The sequence below is a fragment of the Osmerus eperlanus genome, chromosome 1, assembly GCF_963692335.1.
Source record: "Osmerus eperlanus chromosome 1, fOsmEpe2.1, whole genome shotgun sequence".
Classification (NCBI taxonomy): Eukaryota; Metazoa; Chordata; class Actinopteri; order Osmeriformes; family Osmeridae; genus Osmerus; species Osmerus eperlanus.
Window position 1 is genome coordinate 12,564,459 of NC_085018.1, and position 22,586 is coordinate 12,587,044.

Genomic DNA, 22,586 nt, shown 5'->3' on the forward strand with positions numbered 1-22,586 from the left:
TATGTTGACACAATTGGCCATGGATGTGCATGCATGTACACCATGTGTGTGAGGGGATATGTGTGTGCGTGAGTTTTGTGTGTGGTAACTGCAGGTGGAAGTGTATTGTGAATGCCCCCCCAGACAGAACCTCCTGCCTGTTGAGGATAATCAGTCAGAGTTAGTTTGAATTAAGTCAGCTCTCTGAAGCCTGATTAGGAAGGCTAGAGCTAAGTGGGTCAATTGGGTCACTGCTGTGTGCGCGCGTGCGTGTGTGTCTTCGGCCAGATGTCTGAAGTCAGTGATTAACGTTTCTGTTCACCCCAGCCTGTCCTTCAGTCATGATCACCTTCTTCCAGTTCAGCAAAAAAGGACATTATCCAGCAGATTGGGTGAAAGTCAGTAGGTCAACACTATAGGTTTGTGTAGCCAGCTCCACTGTGTGGACGACGTGTGTGTGTGATTCAGAAAACCTAAGAAAGAAGCCAAGGAATCTCTCTGTGGAGCTGGAGGGAAGGTTGATCTGTGGAGCGCTGACTGACAGAATGAGTGATGACTCTCTTCCTTCACCCCTCCCTCTCCCTCTCCCACTGCTTTGGTTTCTGTCTCTCCATTTCTCTCTTTCGCGCACTCACTCTTTCCTTCCCGCTCTACCTCTCTGTTTGCTTTCTCTCTCCCTCTCTCCCTCCCTCCCTTCCTCGCTCACTCACCCATTCCCTCACTCACTCCCCTCTCTCCCTAGTTCACTCTGTCTCTCACTTTCTCCCGGGAGTTAAGTAGCGCTGGTCTTCACTGCTTAGCAAACACCCCGTCAGTGGAGGTTTCTTAAGAATGCATCTTGTTTCTGGTGTGAGTCATACTTCCTCTGGCCTGCTGTGCTGCTCCCTCAGGGTGGATGAATGAGAGGCCTGGGGGCGGAGGCGGGGGTTGGGGGCAGATCCGACAAGTTGGAGTTTCTGCCAACGTTTGGCCCTTGATGTAATTAGGGAAGTAATTCAGTGTTGACGATACGACGAGAGGCATGCCAATCAACTTGGCAGGGTCAGGGTGTCTGACTCGCTTACCGACTGGCTTCCTTCAGGTTAGTGAAGCTGAAGCTGCCTGAGTCATACATCCCACTGGAGGCCAGCCCCCGTGCCCCAACCTCCATGCCCCCGACTCCTGTGCCTCTGACCCAGGCCTGTCTCACCCAGGCTCCACCGTCTGCTCTGGAGAGGTTCCTGGTCGTGGCTGAAACCACTCTAGGAATGTGGTCTGAGTCAACCCAGGCTAGTGTGAGAATGAGAAAAATGTAAGCTACAAGACTTTGGACAGCGTATAGACCGAGCCTAGCTTCAATAAAGTCCTCATTAAGCACACACACAGAGCATACACCCTCGGCTATATAACTTACTCATAGCTTTATTGTATGACTATGCAGGATTCCGTAGCCCCTGTCTGATCATCAACATCACACTCCTTTACACCCTCATCCAATGGCTTGTTTGTTTTGACGTGAAACTAAATCATGTGGCTTTCATATTGCTTGTCCAACAGTTGTCCGTATTGATTGAAAATAGGGTCCAAATGTCTGTGACCACTTGTCAATATAATTATATTTTGAGGTATATTTGTTTTGAATGCAGTACACACTTTTTCATCACACATGATCCTAAAAAATTTAAGCTGAGTCTTGTGCAGGAATTTCAGAAAATCTAAGTATTTGTCAAATCCCCCTTTTGTTTTATGACAACATGCATGGATTCCACAAGTTTGTGCAAAATCTGATGACTACTGTGTATGTTCAGACAGCATCCCCATTAGATGCCGGTAATTGTTAGTGGGTTTAGCATCTGCTTGTTCTCTGACTTCTTCTTCCTACCTGTCTAGTCCCATGCCAGAATCCATGACTCACAGGAGAGTGAATGACCTACTTCTAACGTTTTCTTTTGGGGGGTGTACATGTGAGTAAATAAAAATGTAGTTGAAGCGTTTTTCGGGACGTGGATGTGGTGTGGAATCAGCAGCCCGGGTTCTGAACACGACAGTCACCTCCCAGAGCTTCCCACCGCTGCCGCTCTGTGCGAGCTAGTCAGCTAACATCTCAACTTTGATGTCTCATTAGCAGCAAACTGATTGAGTTTGATATTGGCTTATTCTCGCGCCAGTTCCACAAATGTCAGCTTCTCAACTCATTCAAGTCCCGTCAGCATCTGTAATTGCATGGGTTTTGTTGTTGTTGTGCCGCATATCCAATTACGCGGGTTGCCAGTCAGAGCGTTACGCCTGGGACACACTGACTGCGAAGCGCCCGGAAGCGCCACGATCGGCTACGAATGGCGCGAGACTGTTCACACCAGACACACATTTCTCCGCGCGGGTTATCAAACCTTTCACCTCTGAGCTTTCCGTTTTCACATGTAACGCTGATATGGTACATAAACATGGCATAGGCTATATTTAGGAAACGTGTTATTCCAACAGCCGCCCGAACAGCATCCCAGCATTGATCCTACTCTACGTTGTCCTTGTAAAATTGGTGCTGGGGGTCATACAACTAACTCCCTGTGCTTTTCAACTTCGAGAATTAATTTGATGTCGTCCATCTCCTTGAATTTCTCCGATGATTTTTAAAATAGACTTGGGGGTTCTCTCTCGGTATGTCTGCACGCGTGTGTTGTGTGCAAAGCGTGACAACTCGTTTCTCTCTGCCAATAGACAGACCGTTCAGAAACGATACGGGCATGCTGGCTCAACAGATCAATCTGTTTATTTTCATTCGTATATCCGTTCGTTACCAACATTGTGTAGTTAGGTAGCTTAAATTATAGGGTGAATATTGGTAAAGTACGTAGGCCTACAAAGTAATATTTAATAAATAATAAAAGTTTACAACTTTACAAATGTTCACCGTAGTCTACAATTAATGTAGTAAAATCATAATAACATTTTTTTTATTCAAATATATAAAAAAATATGGTGTATTTTATCAGCCGATTTCGCAAGCGTCTCGTGAAAAAATTCGACCAGCTGCCGAAACGATCGCTGCAGAGCTCGAGCCTATCGCGGTGCTTCGCAGCGCCACAACGCTGGCCAGTGATAACATGGGCGCCGAAAGAAAAAAGGCGGCGCTTCCAGGCCCTTCGCAGCTAGTGTGTCCCAGGCGTTAGGATTTTCATATTTGTCTTGACAAGACTTCGCTTTGTCGTATAGTTAGTTTTTAAGGGAGTAGTTCACACAAAACATGTGCCATTATTGGTCAGAAATCCATTCGGCCTGGACCGAGCTGTCACTGTTCAACTACGGCGAGTGACTCCTAAATGTCTTGATAAAGTACTGCAGGCGTTATAGGCTGTAGGAAGGGGACAGGATCAAGAGCTGATTTATCTCCCATAAGCCTTGTTAGCAACAGCAAGAGAAAGCGAGGGCAACATCAAAGTCTTCGCGATCAGTCAGAGGAGATGAGCCGAGTTTTTTGATTGGAAAAATGATGTCGTTTTCCAACGGGGGCATCATTTCAACTTTAACCGCTAATTGCTCCTTTTTGTGTGTGTTTTTTTTTTCTTCTTCTTTCTCTGTTTTTTGGTGACCGTGCTGTCTTTCATTGAAGCAGAAACAAGCTGTGTGCCACGGCATCTCCGCTGCTCTCCTCCCCTCTGCGAGGTTCCCGCGCCCGCTTTGATATGTCAGTTCTTTTGGAAGCTGCCGCCATCGGCGTGACACGATCGTCCCGCTCGGCCCGACCCCCTGGAACCCCCCCCCGGCCTGCCCGCCCCGGGGTGTGTGTTCACTCGTTTATTTCAGCTTCTAAAAAGGCTGTGATGCCTTCACTTCCCTCACTTTCTCCTTCCCCCTATTAGGGCTCCCGAGGCGGAAGGGGGGGGGGGGCTGTGAAAGCCGGAGGGCCGTGGGGGGTGACACTCAGAGCAGCATGGGGGTGAGTCAAAGCAGGGGCGGAATGCGTCGGGGACTTTAATGACCTCATGTGCTCTCTTCGCTAACTGGCATCGCGGCTGCAGAGTTCAGTCTCCGCACACCCGGCAGTGTCCTGGCTGGGCTGATGGATACTGCTTCTGGGGTCTTTTGTGCGAGTCTGGTTGGTCTCTGGGAGCTCCGGAGCTGTGTTCCATCCCTGACAAAAGGAGAAAATTGTCCATAATCTCCATCCTGTTAAACGGAGCCTGCTGAGCTCTACATCTCTTTCTCCAGGCCGACCAATTAGTCTTCGGAGGACCGTCTCTGAACGTGTCTGATGAATGTCAGCGCATTGGCTGAAATGTTGCCAGATGAATGCAGCTTTGCCTCGATTTAAGACCGTCTTAGTATCGAGCCTTTGGACCATGCTGTTCCCTCCCATGATCCTCCCTAAGATCTGAGATAACGGGGTAGGATTAAGCAAGCAGGTGAGTAGCTGAAATCAGCTTGTGCTGCCAGACCAGGTCTGTAAAGAGGAAGTGAGCGTGGGGGGAGGAACATTTCTGCTCTGGCTGGCTGGCCTGCTGGAGAGCTGAAGGGTCCTCCATGGTTGGGGACTAGAAGTCCGTTGTCTGCAACAGCAGAGGTCTGCACAACTCAAATTTCCTCCTCTCCTTGTCTCTCCTCCTCTCTCCTTGTCTCCCCTCTCATTGTCTCTCCTCTCCTTGTCTCTCCTCTCCTTGTCTCTCCTCTCCTTGTCTCCTCTCCTTGTCTCCTCTCCTTGTCTCTCCTCTCCTTGTCTGTGCTCTCATTGTCTGTGCTCCCCTCTCCTTGTCTCTCCTCCTTGTCTCTCCTCCTTGTCTCTCCTCCTTGTCTCTCCTCCTTGTCTCTCCTCCTTGTCTCTCCTCCTTGTCTCTCCTCCTTGTCTCTCCTCCTTGTCTCTCCTCCTTGTCTCTCCTCCTTGTCTCTCCTCCTTGTCTCTCCTCCTTGTCTCTCCTCTCCTTGTCTCTGTTTTGGTCCTCGGTGCTGTGCTCCTCTCTCTGATTGTGAGTCATGTTGCCACATGACGCGCCACTTTCGCCAAGTGAGTCATCGCAAACAAAAGCACCTCAAATGGAGGAGGCCGAAAGGGAACTGGGGAATTTTTTAGCTTTTCTTATTTTAGCAAAAGTGGCCAAAAAAATATGGTTATCTCTAATTGAGCAACAGCGCTCAGGCATTCTGAAAATGTGCTCATGTAGCTAGCAGGAGGGTCCTGTCATGTTTGCCATGACCAGAACATAACAAGGCACGTGGCTTCACAGTGCACCGCAACGCTGAACGCAAAGGTTATTATGTCTGATACCGTTTCATTGGGTATTCCAGAGGTAACTCAATACTAGCGTGTAGCCTACAGGCATATGCCTGCATTGGAGATTAACTTTATTTAATTTTTTTCTCCAACATTTTACTGCAATGTGCTTGTTTGTTTCTTTTTTTTGTTGTTGAATGGTTCAAGACTACCTCCCCTGGTCCATCTGATGTGTGGTGTGCGCAGTTCACCCATGACACCTCTCCATCATCCATCCCTCCCTCACCTTTGTTCTCCAGAAGCCCTGAAGAGAGAGAGGGGGAGAGAGAGAGGTAGAAGAGGGAAAGACAGAGAGAGTCATATGGAGGGAGAGCAAGAGATGAAACAGAAGAGATGGACACACAAACGGAATAACAGAAAGAGTGGACCCTGGAGAGCTATGGGGAGTTTTATTGACCTGTACAGCTTGGCTTGCCCTTGACCAGCGCATGCTTTCTCATGCTTAGGCTGTCATAAAACTGTAATGACTGTCTCGCGCTGGACAGAAGAGAGGGAGCTACCTGAGGCTGCGACGTGCTCAGGAGGAATGATCGTGGTCGTTCTCTCGGCCATGTGACCTCACCGCAAACGGAGACGGATATGTTTGTTCCTTCCTGTTACCGAGGGGCTCGGTACCAGCCGAGCCCCTCAACCAGGGCTGGTTAGCAAGTGCCCGTCTGTGTGCTCCTGGGTCCTGTATTCGTGGAGACCGCTGAACGCTGGCCACTGAAAACTTTTGATGTATTCCGTTCTTGCGGGCCTCTGCAGTGTGCAGGAATGCAACACAGCGATGCAGAGCCTGGTGGGAATGACATTGTACTGAGCTCTGGAGTGTTTCATACCCATACACAACACCTAGCGTGCGCGCATTATATATGCTCGCTTTCAGGAAGCCGCCGCTGCTGCCTGTGTTTGTTTACTGTGCCGGCTGTGTCTGGGGCCTGAAGTGAAGCTCTCTGTCAGAGGAGGGAAGCTCTCCTCAGTGCAGGCATGCAGGCAGGCAGGTAGACAGCCAGACAGACAGACAGACAGACAGCCAGTGGGACTTCTGTTTCATCTCTTCTCATTCTGCCCTGGAAAATCCGCTGTAATGAGCACTGTGTACAGTATAGGGATGGTGTGTACTTTGTTGGTGCGTTTGCAGTATGCGTGTTTGTTTTATAGTATATAAGGGGTGTGTGTGTGGGCGTGCGTGCATTTTAAGGTGTGTGTGTTCAGGTCCTAGTGTGCGTGTGTTTAAGGTGTGTGCCTGTTTAAGGTGTGTGTGTGTGTGTGTGTGTATGTGCTCGTGCGTTCTTGCTGAGAAACGAGTGCCGTCTGAAAGGAGGTGAACAGTGAGGAGAGCAGGCGGTGCTTGTCCTGATTTGAGATGCTGCAGTGTGGGGTTGTGGGAGATGTGGGGAGGCCTGTACCCGCCCTGCGCTGCAGCTGGAAAAGGATCCCTGAAAGGTAACGACACAGCACTAAGCCCTCTATTGTCCAGTTGGATTCACGTCCAAATCACCAAATGCAATTTATTTTGCGCCAAGTTCAATTGGAAAGGCTGACGACACACCCTGCATATTTTTGCTGCATCGCCATGCTAAACGTGCACTTGCACACCTCTCCTACAGTCAGTATATTCCATGCTGTCAATAAAGGCTGCAGTAAAATCTATGGCCAACCATGGTGGGATAAATGTTATAGACTGTGGACTTGTGATGAGCTGGGCATATCGATTGGCGGCTAACAACCACCTCGTCTACCATTGACTGACAGGATGACTCTGGAGGCTGCCAGCCCAGGAAATCACAGAGACCGGAGTGTATTCCAAGATCCTTGTTAAAGGGGCAGTGTCACGGCCTCTCGGGTAAAGTCGAGGTCGGCCTCCTTGTGTGGCTCCATGGGTTGTTAAGCCAGTCTGTAGCTCTGTAGCCCTTAGTCATTGAGAGGGGAAGTGGGGGAATGATATGACTCAGTGTTCCTCACGAGGGAAAAGAAAATGGCAAACCACCCTGCCTCACCCATCTACTTTCACCCCTTACCCTGCCTCACCCATCTACTTTCACCCCTCACCCTGCCTCACCCGTAACCCTCCACCTTCAGCCCTCACCCTGCCTCACCCATCTCCCTTCACCCCTCACCCTGCCTCACCCATCTCCCTTCACCCCTCACCCTGCCTCACCCATCTCCCTTTACCCCTCACCCTGCCTCACCCCTAACACTTTACAGTCACAGACATAACACAATTGGATTAGTTGACCCAAGGTTCACTAATAAAATCCTCAGTGATGGCTGCAGTTCTGTCTGACATCGATGGTGTGAAGGACTCAGATTTATTGTGTCAATTTTGGAGAGAAATTTAGTTCAATTATCTTAAAATCTCACACCTCCGGCACCTAAGGCTACATTTGATCCACGTGTTGGTATCGTGATAAATATCCTGCCTGCGTGTGTGTGTGTGTGTGACAGAGAGAGAGAGAGGAAGAGAGAGTCGGCCTACCTTGCATGTAACTGTATAATGACATGCTGATGAATCCCTTTTTTCCCTTTAGGTATTTCACCAGCGTAGTCTAACACAACAATGACTCTCTCTATAACCTGTCTTCTCACACGCCCTAAATATAAATAATGTGGTCTCCTGGTAACCAAATTAATAGAAGTGACCTGGAACAGACCTGTTGAAAGACAGGTAGAGACCATGAAAGGTGTGTATGATCCCCCTAAGCTTTCTCAGCCAGTCTTTCACGTGCCCATGGTGCTATTTTCCAAAGAGGAACAATGGGTAGGTTTAGTCTGAGCTCCTGCCCACCTTTTAAGACCCTCTTTTTCCTCTGACTGTCTTGATGACTACTGTCGCTAGTTTCCCACAACATCTAACTGAAGTTGTTTTTCTCAGAGCAGCTAGAGTTATATTCCTTTAGAGCGCTAGAGCACCTCACAGAGCTAGCAAGCTGGCTGCCTCTCACAGAGCTAGCTAGATAGCTAGCAGGACTTGTTTATGTAGCAGAATAGGAGCAGCCGCTGCAAATTAGCATGGAAGGCTGCCAGAGAATGTGGGAGGAATTTATGACCAGGTACAGTTTGGCCATAGCCGCCCACGTCAGCAGCAGTCAAATTCCACAGACTACTGTTGCGCACACTCTGTGTCACCTTGTGTGACTAGGGCTCATAAAGCTGTGCTAGCCTTAGCAGGGTTTCAACTTGTCTGAAGTTGAAAAAGACTAGCAAACTGTTGGTTGTGGATGGACACATTTCCCCCTCTCATCCTCTCTTTCTCCCTCTTTCTCTCATCCTCTCTCTCCCTCTCTCATCCCCTCTGTCTCTCTCTCTCATTCTGTCTCTCCTCTTCCCTCTCTCTTCCCTCTCTCTTCCCTCTCTCTTCCCTCTCTCATCCTCCTCTCACCCCCACCCCCTCTCTCCTGACAGTGATTTGGGACCCTGAAAGAGGAGGGCCACGTTGTGATGTGTCTGGATGTGCTGTCTGGATGTGCTGTCTGGATGTAGTGTCTCACTGACCCAGCTGGAGCTTGTCAGATGACTGACACGCATCCCACTCCGACACACACACACACCGACACACACACACACATTTACATTTTACATTTAGTCATTTAGCAGACGCTCTTATCCAGAGCGACTTACAGTAAGTACAGGGACATTCCCCCGAGGCAAGTAGGGTGAAGTGCCTTGCCCAAGGACACAACGTCATGTGGCACGGACGGGAATCGAACTGGCAACCTTCAGATTACTAGCCCGCTTCCCTAACCGCTCAGCCACCTGACACACACACGCACACGCACACACACAGACAGAGAGCCCAGTGACATTAGCAGTAGTAGTAGTAGCAGCAGCAAGCCTGGCTGTGCTAAAAGACTCCCTGGTGCCAAACGGCTACATTGTCTTAGCAGAGCAGAGGCTAAGCTGCAGCGCCAACAAAAGATGAAACTATTGACCTGTGACTTAATCCTCTAATCTGGCCTGCTCCGCGCTGTTGTGCAACCACAAATGCACTGGAATGATTGTTTCGGGGGAAAGGGCACATTTATGACTGGTGGCAGCCCCTCCTGGTTGGACCATGAAGGCTCAGACCTGTTGGAGGGGTGTGTGTGTACGCGTCTGTTTCTGTGTAATGTGCGCACTCTGTATTATGACGTCAGGTTGTTGTCTGTGTTCTTTGTAGTCCGTTAGTGAGTGTCAATGTGTACCCTGTGATGGTCAGTGTTAGCCCCGGTCAGTGTTAGCCCCGGTCAGTGTTAGCCCCGGTCAGTGTTAGCCCCGGTCAGTGTTAGCCCCGGTCAGTGTTAGCCCCGGTCACTGTTAGCCCCGGTCAGTGTTAGCCCCGGTCAGTGTTAGCCCCGGTCACTGTTAGCCCCGGTCAATGTTAGCCCCGGTCACTGTTAGCCCCGGTCCTGGAGGGCGACCACAGAGCGTTGAAGGAGTGTGAGTAGGTGGGTGCGAGCGGAGAGCCCATACGTCCTGCAACGTTCCTACAGCTTAATGACACACACAGCTAGCAGCAGCCCTGTCAGCCAGTCAACTGTTTAATACGCTGTTAATTATTTTGGAGAAATTGGATATTGATTAAAAAGCTAAATGGTTTTAAATTATGCCCCTCACCCCACGCTTATGCTGTCTCTGGTTTGGACTGTCTAAGATCCACTATTACCTTAGAGTCGCTACTGTCCGCCCAATTACTGTTTGATCGCCTTGGATCTTCAATCACTGGTCTGTGTCCCCTTCCTTGTGTCTTTCGGTCTCTGTGTGTCTGTCTGCGTCTTTGTGTGTGTCTGTGTGGTGGTCACTGTCCCTGTCTTGTTATGTGTCTCTTCAGGGTCTGGCCCCCCAGCTGTGTGCGACCCAGACAGTAGTTCGAGGTAGTCATGGTGTTACAGGTTCTTCCTGGCAATGTGTTTCTGTCCCACTTGAGCATGGTGGCGCGTGGAGAGGATAGAGGAGGAGGGGAGGCATAACGGGCCATGTAGCGTTGGACCAGAGCACTGCAAACAAATACATTTCATAACCCCTCTTCTCTCCCTCTGGGTGCTGCTGCCCAGCGTTCAGACAGCCTTAGGGGGCTCCAGGACGGAGAGCAGGGCCGGGGGTCCAGCCTACCTGGCTGCCGCCTCTCCTGAAGCCCGGCTCAGGATTTAATTGTGGCCTCGGACGGGGCCGGGGGAATGCTGATGAGGAAAGGCCCTCCAGAATGGTACTGAAACGCCTCTGCCACCACTGAGCCCTAAGTGGTCTATTTGTGATTCTGCAGCGGTAGCACCAGTCTCTCTCTCTTTCTCTCTTTTACTCTCTCAGACTCTCTTTCTATGTATCTGTCTTTCTCCCTCTGTGTCTCTCTCTCTCTCTCTCTCCCCCCGCATGCCGTTATTCCCCCCTCCCCTCCCCCTCCCTCATCTCTTGCAGGCTGCCAGGCTGGTGTGGACTCGGCCTCCCAGGGGGAGTGTGTGTTAATGTGGGCCTCCGGGCCAGGGGACCGGGGTAATTGGGTTCGCATGGTCGGTGTGGCAGGGCACCCCCGCCGCTCCCAACACAAAGAGCCCCACCCCCCCAGCCAAGCTTTTAGGGACGGAGAGAGAGAGGTAGAACCACCCTAGCTACTGATCACCGCTCAAATTCATTGGAAGAGCTTATTGAATTACTGGAATGCTCATTGTGGTTTGGTGAGGCCCTGCAGATTGCACAATGAGCTGAGGGACCTTGTGTGTTGCGCCCTCGTGTGTGTGTGTGTGTGTGTGTGTGCGCGCCCCAATGCGCGTGCGCGTTTGGCTCCCAACTATTTGGCACTCACGGTAAGGGAAGGCAGACACACACACACACACAAAACCCTTTTCTTCAAAAGGCGTAATTACCGCTCCATCCGTCTGGATATGGACGGTCAGCACGCCCCTTGACTCCGCCTGCGGACGCTTCACGGCCCCTCCCAGAGAACACTGGCCACAGTCTTGCTGGACAGCTGGGGACAGGGGGGGATATTGTCATGCAGCAGGCTGCAGACTGCTGGGAGGCAGCCTAGGGCAGCCTAACTCCAGCCCTGGCTGCTAGGCCTTCCAAAGGGCTTGTCCGTTGGAGCCAAGCTTACTGGGCAAGAACTAATCCCTCTATCTATCCCTCCAACCCCGGTGTTGCTGAGCTCCATATTACGCTGTGTCTCTGGAGCTAGCAGTGATTGGAGGTGATCTCTGGAGCCAGATGTGATAGGATGTGAACTCTGGAGCCAGATGTGATGGAACGTTATCTCTGGGGTCCAGTGGAATTCAGGAGCAGGTTGCCTATTGGTCTTTACTCTTGACCTTGGTGCCACGGGCCACATTTATATAGATGTGTATGTGTGTGCCTCCTGTGTATTTCTGTGTGTAGCGTCAGCTTGCCCATGGCTACAGCCCCCCACTTGATTGGCAGAATAATTATGGAGTTGATTTGTTCAGCCACAGGGGAGATTGGACTGAATGAGCAAGGGGGAGCTAAGAGGTACACACACACACACACACACACACACGTGTTTATACACGCGCATGTTTACACACACACACACGCACACACAATCACACACATACACACACAGTCAGTCAGCCCGCCAGCCAGTCAGTCAGTCAGTCAGCAGCTATGTGCAGACACGGCCCTGCTCAGCGCCCAGCCCGGCTGCAGGCTGCAGTAATGTGAACAATGTGCTCAACGGTGTGAGCAGCACAGCCATAATTGACACATCCTAAAACTGCGAGTAAAGGACTGGGTTATTAACGCCGTCTTCCCGTGGCTGGCTACAGCACAGCCATTAAGCCTTTAATTGAGAGGGAAGACTGACATTATAAGCCGTTGCCTTGGCACCGCCCGTACCCCATTCCGTATTATTTAGATATATTTTTTTCCCCGCGTTTGGAAGACGAGTCTCGAGGCGTTGACGACACCCCCCCCCACCCCCTCCCTCACGTGCATGAGCAGGCAGGCACACACAATAGCCAAAGATGCGTGTCTCTATTTTGAATATCATGTTGTTGTATTTTTTTTCTCTCGTTTGGTTCCAAAAATAGCACGGTAAGCCACCGTTAGCCTCCAGGCCTGGAAAAAGTGAGGAATCTCCCTTTGACCCGGGAGGGGGGCAGGTGAGCATGGGCGGGGCTCCCAGACGGCCCCTCCCTGTTTTCCCCCCTCGCAATCGTTAAGATAACAAGGGCTTCTCCAGCAGTAAGAACAGGCTGTTGATATGGAAGGTATGGCCTTGGTTTCGATCGGGGGCGGGGGGGGCAGGGGGGGGGGGATGCCAGCGGCCTGTTACCAGGTTACATCACTGTTGTTGTTGTGAGAGCGTGTGTCTGTGCCAGATCCTGAAGTGTAGCAGAGGGAGCTCTGCTTAGCAGCTCCCTGAGTCTCCCCTGCCAAGTTACCATCCCACCACAGGAATATCTCTGTCACAGCGAGCTCCACACACACACACACACACACACACATATATACACACTAACACGTTATCTTCCTTGGATCTCTTTCTCTTGCTTTCTCGTAACCACCCCTGCCCACTCCTTCCCCTCCACACTTCCCCACACACACACACACACACACACACACACACACACACACACACACACACACACACACACACACCCTCAAAGACATGTACATGCAAAACATGAGGCCTTAAACCATCAGTGGTGTAAATATTTGAGGAAACGTGTTTGAATTAGATGTCGGTTGGCTCATCGTGTGTGGCTCTGTATAAAACAGTCAGTAGAACCAGAAGTGTGATGCCTCTGTGTGGCAGACAGACAGACAGACAGACAGACGCAGGTGTTCGGGAGTGAACACAAACATGGTGGAGGGAAACCAGGATTCATTGTGTAAATTGCAGATAAGTGGTCTGGTTAGCCATTGAAGAGTTGGAAGTAGAAGGAGCAGAGAGAGTGTAGACCCAGACAGACTCTGGTGGTGCTGTGGGGGGGGGGGGGGGGTGAGCTCTGTCTCTCTGACCTTCCTGGGAGGTGGACCAGGTGGGGTGTCCTCAAGTTCCTCCATGTAGGACATGATTTATCAGATGGTAATCTGGAAGAGATTCTCTCATTGCCCGTGTCAGCGAGGCCTCGGTGAGGCTGAGTGGGTGGGGGTGGGTGGGTTCGTGGGGGGGTGGGACACCCCAGGCAGAACCCCTGCCTGGTCACATCCCCTCGACGATCTCTCCCAGTCTTGGGCAGGTTCCATCACATCCTATTAAAGGAACACAGCAGATTTTTTTAAACCAAATCTGCTGGTAATCCTTCTGGGGCTGGCAGTAACAAGCTGGTTCTCCTGAATAGAAATGAGTCTGACCATGCTGGGAGACAAACAGGTTTGAGTTTGAAGTGACTGAAGAGTGACAACCCATTTCCCTCCCCCTCGCCAGTTCGGACGTGGTCAAAAAGCCCCAGGTCGAAGCCAGAAGCTGGCTGGATGTGTGGGTGTGTGGGTGGGGGTGGAGTTAGTGTGGAGAGGGCTGATAATCACTGGTGACCGTTGGATAGCAGCATGCCCTGCCATGGCTAGCTGCCCCTGCCAGGACCTGTGCCAACAACACAGTCTCATCCTCTCTCATGCCCCCCCTCCACACACACTCTCTTTTCTTTAACAACATTCCCTCTAACATGTTCGCGCACTATGGATTTGGAAACATTTGACGTGGGTTGGTAATGTGGTGCAGTGACAGACCCAGAGAGGAGCAGGGAGCCAGAGAATGGGCCAGCTTTTCATCATGTCTGCCTATCACAAACAGCTAGGCACTCCCCCCTCTCTCTCTCCGTCAATATTTTTTTTCTTCCCCCCCCCACCTCTCTCCCTCGCCTGCTGGACCTGGTAGATTAGCAAGCATCTGGATCATTAGTATGGGGTCAGATGCTATTGGACTCGGTGTTGCGGTGTTCCCACACGGCAAGCCCGGGTGGGGCAACCGTCATCAACCTGCTGTCAACTGTTGGCCTCCCGTGTCTGGTCGTGGACTCTGGCCAGGGGCAAGGCCTCAGAAACCCACAGCTCCAAGCCTAGTCCCCGGGCCACGCTCTCAGATTCATTTGACCATTCTGGCGATGAAAGGCTGTTCTGAGTTGGTTTTAAAGGAATCAAACTTTTCAGCTGCCCTCCAAAGCAATGCAACATCAATGCTGAGAAGCTGACAACCGCGCAGAAAATGTACAGAAGATCACTCCCAAGGTACTCCCAAGGCCCTACTGTCTCCCTGAGGTTTGACACTAGTACACTTGTGTGTGTGTGTGTGTGTGTGTGTGTGAGAGAGAGAATGAGTGTGAGTTGTTGAATGCAATGAGGCGTGTGTGACGATGACTCACCCTAATTTGAGCTAGCCGACAGAGAGACCGTGGAGCGGACAGGCAGGTAGAGCAGCAGAAAGTGGAGGCCAAGCTGAGCTGTCTGTTACAACTCCGCAGTCTCTCACTGGAGGACATTCCTACCATTGCTTAAACTGTCTTGGGCCTGCAAGGTATTTATTACAACTGGGAGCACCACACACACAACAGCACACACTCACAGCCACACGTGAGGGATTTCTTATGTTTTTCATGTTTCTTGTTTTGGGGCCCTCAGCCGTTGGCAGGGTCTCTCGGCCATGAGGCCACTTGTTTTGCGTGGCGGTCTGGCCTGTGTTCACCTTTGCTTGTAACTCTAGTCTCTCCTCTGCTGCTATTTTAAGCAGGGCAGGCAGGCAGGCAGATGGACTGACAGACAGACAGGCAGGCAGTTTGCCCAGAGAGAGAGCGAGAGAGAGCCAGGCTGCATGTGGTGCAGTCAGCAGACACACAGGAGGGGCCTCGGACAGGACAGGACGGTTGGCACGACGACACAGCGCCTCTTGTATACGGCAGAGTGCTCCGCACGGGGGGGAAAGGGAGGGACGGGACGGGATGGGGGGGTGATGGTGGGGGGAGAGAAAGAGAGTAGGAATTCCTCCTGAGCCAGTCCCCCCATTTGGCTGGCAGTTGTGAAAACAACTCCCCTACTTGTACTCCACCTCCCAGATGGAGCTGCAGCTCTGAGTCAGCAGGCAGAGAGGGAACAGGGAGAGGAGGAAGAGGGGGATGAAGGCAGCGAGGAGGGATGAAGAAACAGAGGGTGGATGGTGGGGGAGGGAGGGTGGGGGAGAACTTGTGCTTGTGTGTGTGTGTGGGGGGCACGGTGAGGGGTGGTGACTTTTGGCACAGACAGGATTAAATTCTCCAATGGAGAACTGGAATTGGCGGCCACTACAGATTGAAACCCAGCAGGACTATCTGTGTGTGAGTGTAAGGGGTCATCAAGGGTGACTACATCCTGTCCTGACCCTCTGCCGTCTCCTCTCTCCCCCCAGGTTCTCCTCCCAGACACCGGCCAACTGAACCACTGCTCCGGGGGAGTGGCCCACTCGACCACCGCCCCTCCAACCCCCGTGCCTGGCCACGCCTCCCCGCGCTCCTCCTCAATCCATCCCCCGCAGTCCCCCCTCCCCCCCTCCTCCTACTCCAGCCCAGCCCATCCTGCCGTCGCCATGACGTCGGAGCTGGAGAGTAGTCTGACCTCCATGGATTGGCTGCCTCAGCTGACCATGCGGGCAGCCATCCAGAAGGCGGACACCCAGGGGGCCCACGGGCCGGGCCTGGGCAAGAAGAGCGCCCTGCTGGACCCCAACACCACCCTGGACCAGGAGGAGGTCCAGCAGCACAAGGACGGCAAGCCGCCCTACAGCTACGCCAGCCTCATCACCTTTGCCATCAACAGCTCGCCAAAGAAGAAGATGACGCTGAGCGAGATCTACCAGTGGATCTGCGACAACTTCCCTTACTACAGAGAGGCGGGCAGCGGCTGGAAGGTAAGGGGATGCGAGCCGGGGGAAGGGGGGGTAATCTCGTCAAAACCAAACGCTCGTTTAATCTACGGCCTAAACTCGACTGCTGCTTTTCTTTAATGATGGGTCCTTGTGACGTGAAGACGCCCCATGTGACTGTCTAGTAGGTGTTGGCTTTTGTGTGGAACAACGTTCGAATCGCTGCTTCTTCCGTTCAAATGCTGTCTGAGTTGGTGGCAGTGTGGACGAGAGAGCCTAAGCCGTGAAAGGGAAGCCTCAAGTCGGCTTTGTCGGCGGCGGAGTTGAATGTCGTCGGTAATCACTGTTGTCACTTCCCCGAGAGCTGAAAAGGGAACCTACCTCGCCCAGCCACTCGGATGAATCCACCGAGCGCCTCGCTTCTCCGTCTGAGGAACGACACTGCCCTGAGAGAAGCGTGTGAAGTGTAAAACCCCAGATTAATATTCAGAGAGACGGGCCCTATGTGAGCCAAGACGCGCTAAATAGCCCATTCACTAGTGGCATTATTCATTGCAGATGCCTTGATAGGAACAGGCTATTATGCAGGAGGAGGGGAGAGTACGATGGGGAAGACGGTGCTGTGTCATCATCTGAAGGAGCACATGATATAGCAGAGATGAAGCTATGCTGATTGCCTTTTAAAGAGCCCCAGATAGAAATTGATATTAGAATGAGTTTACCAATCAGTCTGCATTTATTTGGGGATAGAATCTCAAGGCGGGCGCTTTATTGCAGTCGGGCAAGATGAATGCGGTCCATTTCCTGGTGCATGACAAGATCCGTGTGCACGAGCCTCAGACGAGATGGCAATCAATTGTGTCGTTCTGGACTTGGAACAGGCGGTTGGATCTATACAGGAGGTTAGCCACTTGCAAACTTGCAAATGTCTCTTTAATCATTCCTTAGCAACTTGTCAACGCCATTATTGTCAGCCAAGAAGATCTATTTGTGCTGTGGTAGTCTGGGTGCTGCTGTTTTCAGCTGACGTTTACGTTGGACTAGAGGATGTAAACTTCACTCTGATCGAAGTTGAGGCAAAGTTGAAACAAAGAAAAGTGGATTTGGAAAGGAATGTTGTCAGTATTCTAAATCCATAATTTCCTGTGAAATCAAATGTTGTTATGGAAATTTTAGGATAAATATGTTTTAATAGTGTTAAACTGTAAAGCTCCTTTGTTCATTAAAGTCCTGAGACTAGTTTGTCAGATCAAGAGGGGGGCGAAGGATTAAGGTGTTTGACCACCCTGCAGACTGGAGATCAGACTGGGCACTTCCTATATCCTTTCAGTCTATATTCATGACCTGGAAGGGAAGTTCTTGAAAGGTTCAGAAGGAGCCGTACAGTCATGTGCTGATAAAAACAGCAGTTTGATCTTTTATCGTGCACAATCCATTGTGAAGAATAGTGAGGTCATTGTTTGTATTAATTAACACTTGGTTGGAAAGGACCCCACAAAGGAGTTATGACTTCCTGACTTGGAGAGTTCTTATCACCTAGAGGGAAGGAGCTTTGTGATATCAGGTTCTAAGGCTGTGTGAGAATCGTATTGTCTTGAGAATCTGACTGACATTTGTGGATGATTGATTGTTGCATAGAAATGACCAGATGTTATGTACTATATCAGACTGTATGTATATTGTTGGTCACTTCTCTGCCGAACGATCTGTAGTATTACGTGTCTCCAGTACGACGGGTCACAGAGCGCTCGGTTAGGTGCTTTCATATTCGAATAAAGAATTTGTATTAATCCGGCAATCCAGTTGTACAGTGTCTTCAGAAAATCTCCTTTTTCAATGTCCGTTTAGAATGAGTTCTTGGCAGAATGTCATTGACATATCACAAGGTTGCTGTGGAGGTTTTCTGAGTCTCTGAAAGAACATTATCCAGCCTCCCTTTTACAAATGGCACACTTATCGTCTCTCAGAGACTCCATTCATTTGCTCCATGCTTTTTGCAGCCTGAATCGTAGCCTATTTAGAAAGAAAACCCCTTTTCCCCAGTATTGATTGAATAAAGGAGATCAAGGTTGATAGGCCATTAACGGCTTGTTGAATGTATCGTTGTTGAGTTCTTAAACTACAGAAGCCCTCTAACTATTCGTAAACCCATTGAGGCCTAAACATTCATATAGCAGAAGGGTCTTCTAGAGCTGGGGCTGCATTGTGAAGGTGAGGTAGCCTAACCCTGGCTGTTGTTGTGATTGTAAATTATTTCCCTCCAAAGGTGAACTCTAACGATGGTAAAATGGCAGGCACAGTTGATTTTTGGAGGTTAAGCATGATGGTTGGAGCACCTGCCATACTGTAGCTCTGTAAATTGGCCATGAGTGAGCAGAAACAGGCAAAGCTGCACAGCCTAACTGTTCCAGTGACAAGTTCAGCTTCACTGTGAGGCATCCCAGAGGAGCCTCCCTTCCTCCGCCAGAGTGACGGTTGTGTTGAAGTTTGGTGAGGTGGGGCTGTATGTGTGGGGGATGTGGTATGTGTGAGGTGATGTGGTATGGTAGTTGTGTGTGTGGTGTCATGTATGTGTGGGGTGATACTAGGTGTGTGAGGTGAGGTTGTATGTGTGAGGTGAGGTTGTATGTGTGAGATGTGATGTGGTTGTATGTGAGAAGTGAGGTTGTATGTGTGAGGTGAGGTTGTATGTGTGATGTGAGGTTGTATGTGTGATGTGAGGTTGTATGTGTGATGTGAGGTTGTAGGTGTGATGTGAGGTTGTATGTGTGAGGTGTGATGTGAGGTTGTATGTGTGAGGTTGTAGGTGTGATGTGAGGTTGTAGGTGTGAGGTGTGATGTGTGATGTGAGGTTGTATGTGTGAGGTTGTATGTGTGAGGTGAGGTTGTATGTGTGAGGTGAGGTTGTGTGATGTGAGGTTGTATGTGTGAGGTTGTATGTGTGAGGTTGTATGTGTGAGGTGAGGTTGTATGTGTGAGGTGAGGTTGTGTGATGTGAGGTTGTATGTGTGAGGTTGTATGTGTGAGGTTGTATGTGTGAGGTTGTATGTGTGAGGTTGTATGTGTGAGGTGTGCAATATGCGGGAGTGGGGTGGGGGCCCTAGTTCCGCAGGAACTCAGGACCCAGCGCGCGCACGCGTCTGTTCTTCATGATAATGAGGGCTGCCGCTCGGCTGCTGCTCTCCGCACCGCCGAGAGACTAGATCCAGAGAGACCAGACCCGGCTAATCCAGGAGGCCGTGACGCATTTCATCATCTCACCAGAATTCCATTAGCCCCCGCTTTTAAGAAATATCAACGCGCTGTCAAAAGGACTGATAATTCATCAAGGTCAAAACACAGGAACGGAGCGCTCGAAGGAGCGTCCGCGAGCGAGCAATTAGACGCTGCAGCCTCTCCGACAACCCCTCCCCTCCGAAGCACTCGGGGTCTGGTGTTTCCACTCTGAGTAGAGGCGCCGTTTGAACGATCCACGTTCCTGGTGCCGTTGTGGAGGAAGATCACATCGCTATTTCTGCTTCTCTGGTGTTGGCTGAGCACGCCTCTCGCGTGGAGCTCTGCCAAATTGCCCTGAGGAATGTTTCATTTTCGAACTTAGTGATATTTTGTTTCCCACTTTATCACTCATGGCCTTTCCTCGTCTCCCCTGTGCTACAGGGTTTGACTGGGCCTGCTTCGTCTTTCTTCATGTTGTTTGTAGTCGGCTCTCTGAACGGTTTTCTTTTTTTCTTTTTCTTTTTTTTATTACGGAGGCTGGTTTTGTGCTGAGTCCAACTCTTTGCCACAGTCCAATTCAATCTTGTCTCCGTCCAATCCAGCTCAGCCCATGTCATTATGGGATGTAGCTGCTTCTGATGACTCCCTGATTAAAAGTCAAATAAGTCTGATCTGGTCTCTCCCAGGATAGTTTGTGTGTGCGGATGTGCACGTATGTATATGCGTGTGTGTGTGTGTGTATGTGAGAGTGTGTATGTGAGCGTGTGTGTGTGTGTGTGTCTCCACCTCGTTCCCACAGAAGTCCTGTCTGCCACCGCCACTCAGGAGACTCTTAATGCAATCAAGCTGTTTGGCCGCGGGTCAGCGTCTAAGGTCATGAGTTTGACACCGCCTGCCTGCCTCCTTCTCTCCAAAGAAGCTATTAATGAATATTAAAGCGATCAACCCCTCTCTCTTTACTGGATCTGAATAGATCCATGACCTCGACCGCCCCATGACCGGCCAGCTCCTCTCCAGGGGCCAACAGGCCTATAGGACAGCGGCAGAGTGTTAGTCCAGACAGGCCTGAAGAAGCCGTAATGTAAAGGGATTAAATGTATGGATGTTAGAGGATTAGCAGCCGGCCCATGCAAAATCCCTTGTTATCCGGTGAGATTTGAAATCTCTGTTTACAAAACAGGTTTATAATCCCGCTAGCCAACCAGGGTCTAATCTGATCAGGCCTGCTGGAAATGTGAAGCCCTGGCAGATGTGAGGGACCACAGATGACGCCTATACCCTCCTCCTCTCCCCTACCCTCCTCTCCTCCTATACCCTCCTCCTCCTATACCCTCCTCCTGTCCTCTACCCTCCTCCTATACCCTCTTCCTTTCCCCTACCCTCCTTCTCTCCTCTCCTTTCCCCTACCCTCCTCTCTTCCTCTCCTCTCCCCTCCTCAGGGAGCCAATGTGCAATTCCTTCATCTTTGAATATATATTTTAACAGTAAGGAGACACTCGTGTGTGCGTGGGTGTGTGTGTGTGTGTGTGCGCGCTCTCCCATGCAGACAGCGAAACTCCCCTAAAAGTCCCTCCCATGCCTTTCCCAGGTGAGGGGATGCCAAAGCAAATGTGGAGCGATTCTCAACCAGTAGAAAAATGCTTGAAATGTTTTCTCTTGAACTTTCGAAGCATTGAGGAGGAGGTTGTGGCTGCTCTTCGTGGCTCTCCCTCCCTATCTTCTCCACACCTGCGTGCAGAGGAAAATAAGCTGGAGAAGAATGCAGCCTGCTGTCGGTTACCTAACCAACTGAACAACAAGCGTCCCCGAGTCGGACACAGCAGGCGGGCCGGTCTGTACGATCGCAGGAATGGAGAGTTGCAACTTCTGGATGGACTAGTGATTCCACCAGCCAGTCTTCTTCTGCGGGGGCCCTAGACCTAGCCATTTGGCCTCTTTGATCTCATTAAAAAAATGCAAATATGCAACAACCTAAACGGATCAAAGGTTGGCCTTCCTATTGGATGGCAGAGGGAGGCTTAATCATAGCAGCCCGGAGCGTGCTCCGTTTCTCTTTCCCACCAGTGATTTGAGGGGAGACGGCCTAGCTATCCGAGCCCCCAGGGCTTTATTTATCCTGCAAATGGAGATAATGTTGCTGTTCAACACTGACTAGATCCACAGGGGGAAGGGAGCTGGCCAGCCAGCCCTGCTCCCGGTATTTAAATAGGGATAGGCTCAGGTAAGACCTTGCCGGCTATCTCCCACCTCAAGCCTGGGTTGCACGGCTCTGGCAATCTGTATAAAGGGTAAAATTGGACCCGACCCTCCCCCCCTCCCTGCTCTCTGCTCCCGCGGCCTGTACGATCATTACCGTAAAGTGAGCATTTAAATTTTAAACGCTTTGCTGATGGTGAATTATTCAGTCTCTCTGATACATTTTTTGTAGAGTAACGGTACTTTTCCTTCCTCCGCCACCCCGCTACTTTCATCCCCTCCACGCCATTCCAGAATACGCCCGTTCTCCTGTTCGACGCGTCCGCATCGTTTCAAAGCCGCCGTCGTCCGCTCGATATGCCCTCTGCGTGTGTTGGTGTGTATTTGAGTAAGGGAGAGAGTATTTTTAGCCCCCCCCCCCCCCCCGAGTCTCTCCCCACATTGTTGTTAATTGCAGACTGCAGCAGCAGCAGCCGTGGCTGTGCTGGGCTCTTAGCAGCGTGGAGCGTTTGGCGGCCCAGGCCCCGGTAACCGGCTGCGTTGGCGGTGGGAGTGGCGGCCGTGATTCACCCGGCAGCTGGTTCCATCTTGCTGAGAGTTGGGCTCCCGTGTCAGGAAGCTTCCGCCTGCCTGGACGCCCACCAGCCTCACCTCACCTTGCCCCCCCCCGTCCCCCGTCCCCCCCCCCGGTCCACCCCACCTACTCTCACGCTCACTCCCCTGCTCCAGCCCCGGGAGTGGGAACGGAGGATGTACGCTGGCAGGAGCCATTGGCAGCGGCGTAGCTGGGGGGCTGCCATACCACCCCCTGCTCTCCCACTCTCTGTGGGCTGAGGGAAGAGCCAGTCAAACACAGAGAAGAATCTAGAACTGGCACTGGAGCAGCTCTCTCTGGTGGGCCTTTGTACATGTAGTAACTGAGACTTCATCCATCTCTCTAGTCTGTCTCTCTCTGCCTCCCTCGCTCTCTTTATTTTCCCCCACTCTCTCTACGCTTTCTATCTGTCTCCCTCGCACATTTTTCTCTTTCCATCTACTCTGTCAATGCCTACAGGTGCACCTAGGTTATATTATAAAGAAATGGCTGCTTACGTCTTAGGTCCAGGGCTTCAGGCTTCCTGCTTTGAAAAGCTGATAATGGCAGCAGTTATCAAATGTGAATAGAGTGACTTAGCACCTTCCCACTGTGATAATGAGACCTGT

The 22,586-nt window shown here is 51.0% G+C and overlaps 1 protein-coding gene across 2 annotated transcripts in view; it reads left to right on the forward strand.

The window, feature by feature from the left end:
- foxj3 (forkhead box J3) overlaps nt 1-22,586 on the forward strand; it is a 68,043-nt gene that overhangs the window by 5,252 nt on the left and 40,205 nt on the right. For both annotated transcript variants that reach the window (XM_062460587.1, XM_062460588.1), the window contains exon 2: nt 15,519-16,016. In XM_062460587.1, coding sequence (XP_062316571.1) covers nt 15,696-16,016 — 321 coding nt within the window. In that variant the 5' untranslated portion in view covers nt 15,519-15,695. The remainder of the gene's footprint in view (nt 1-15,518; nt 16,017-22,586) is intronic.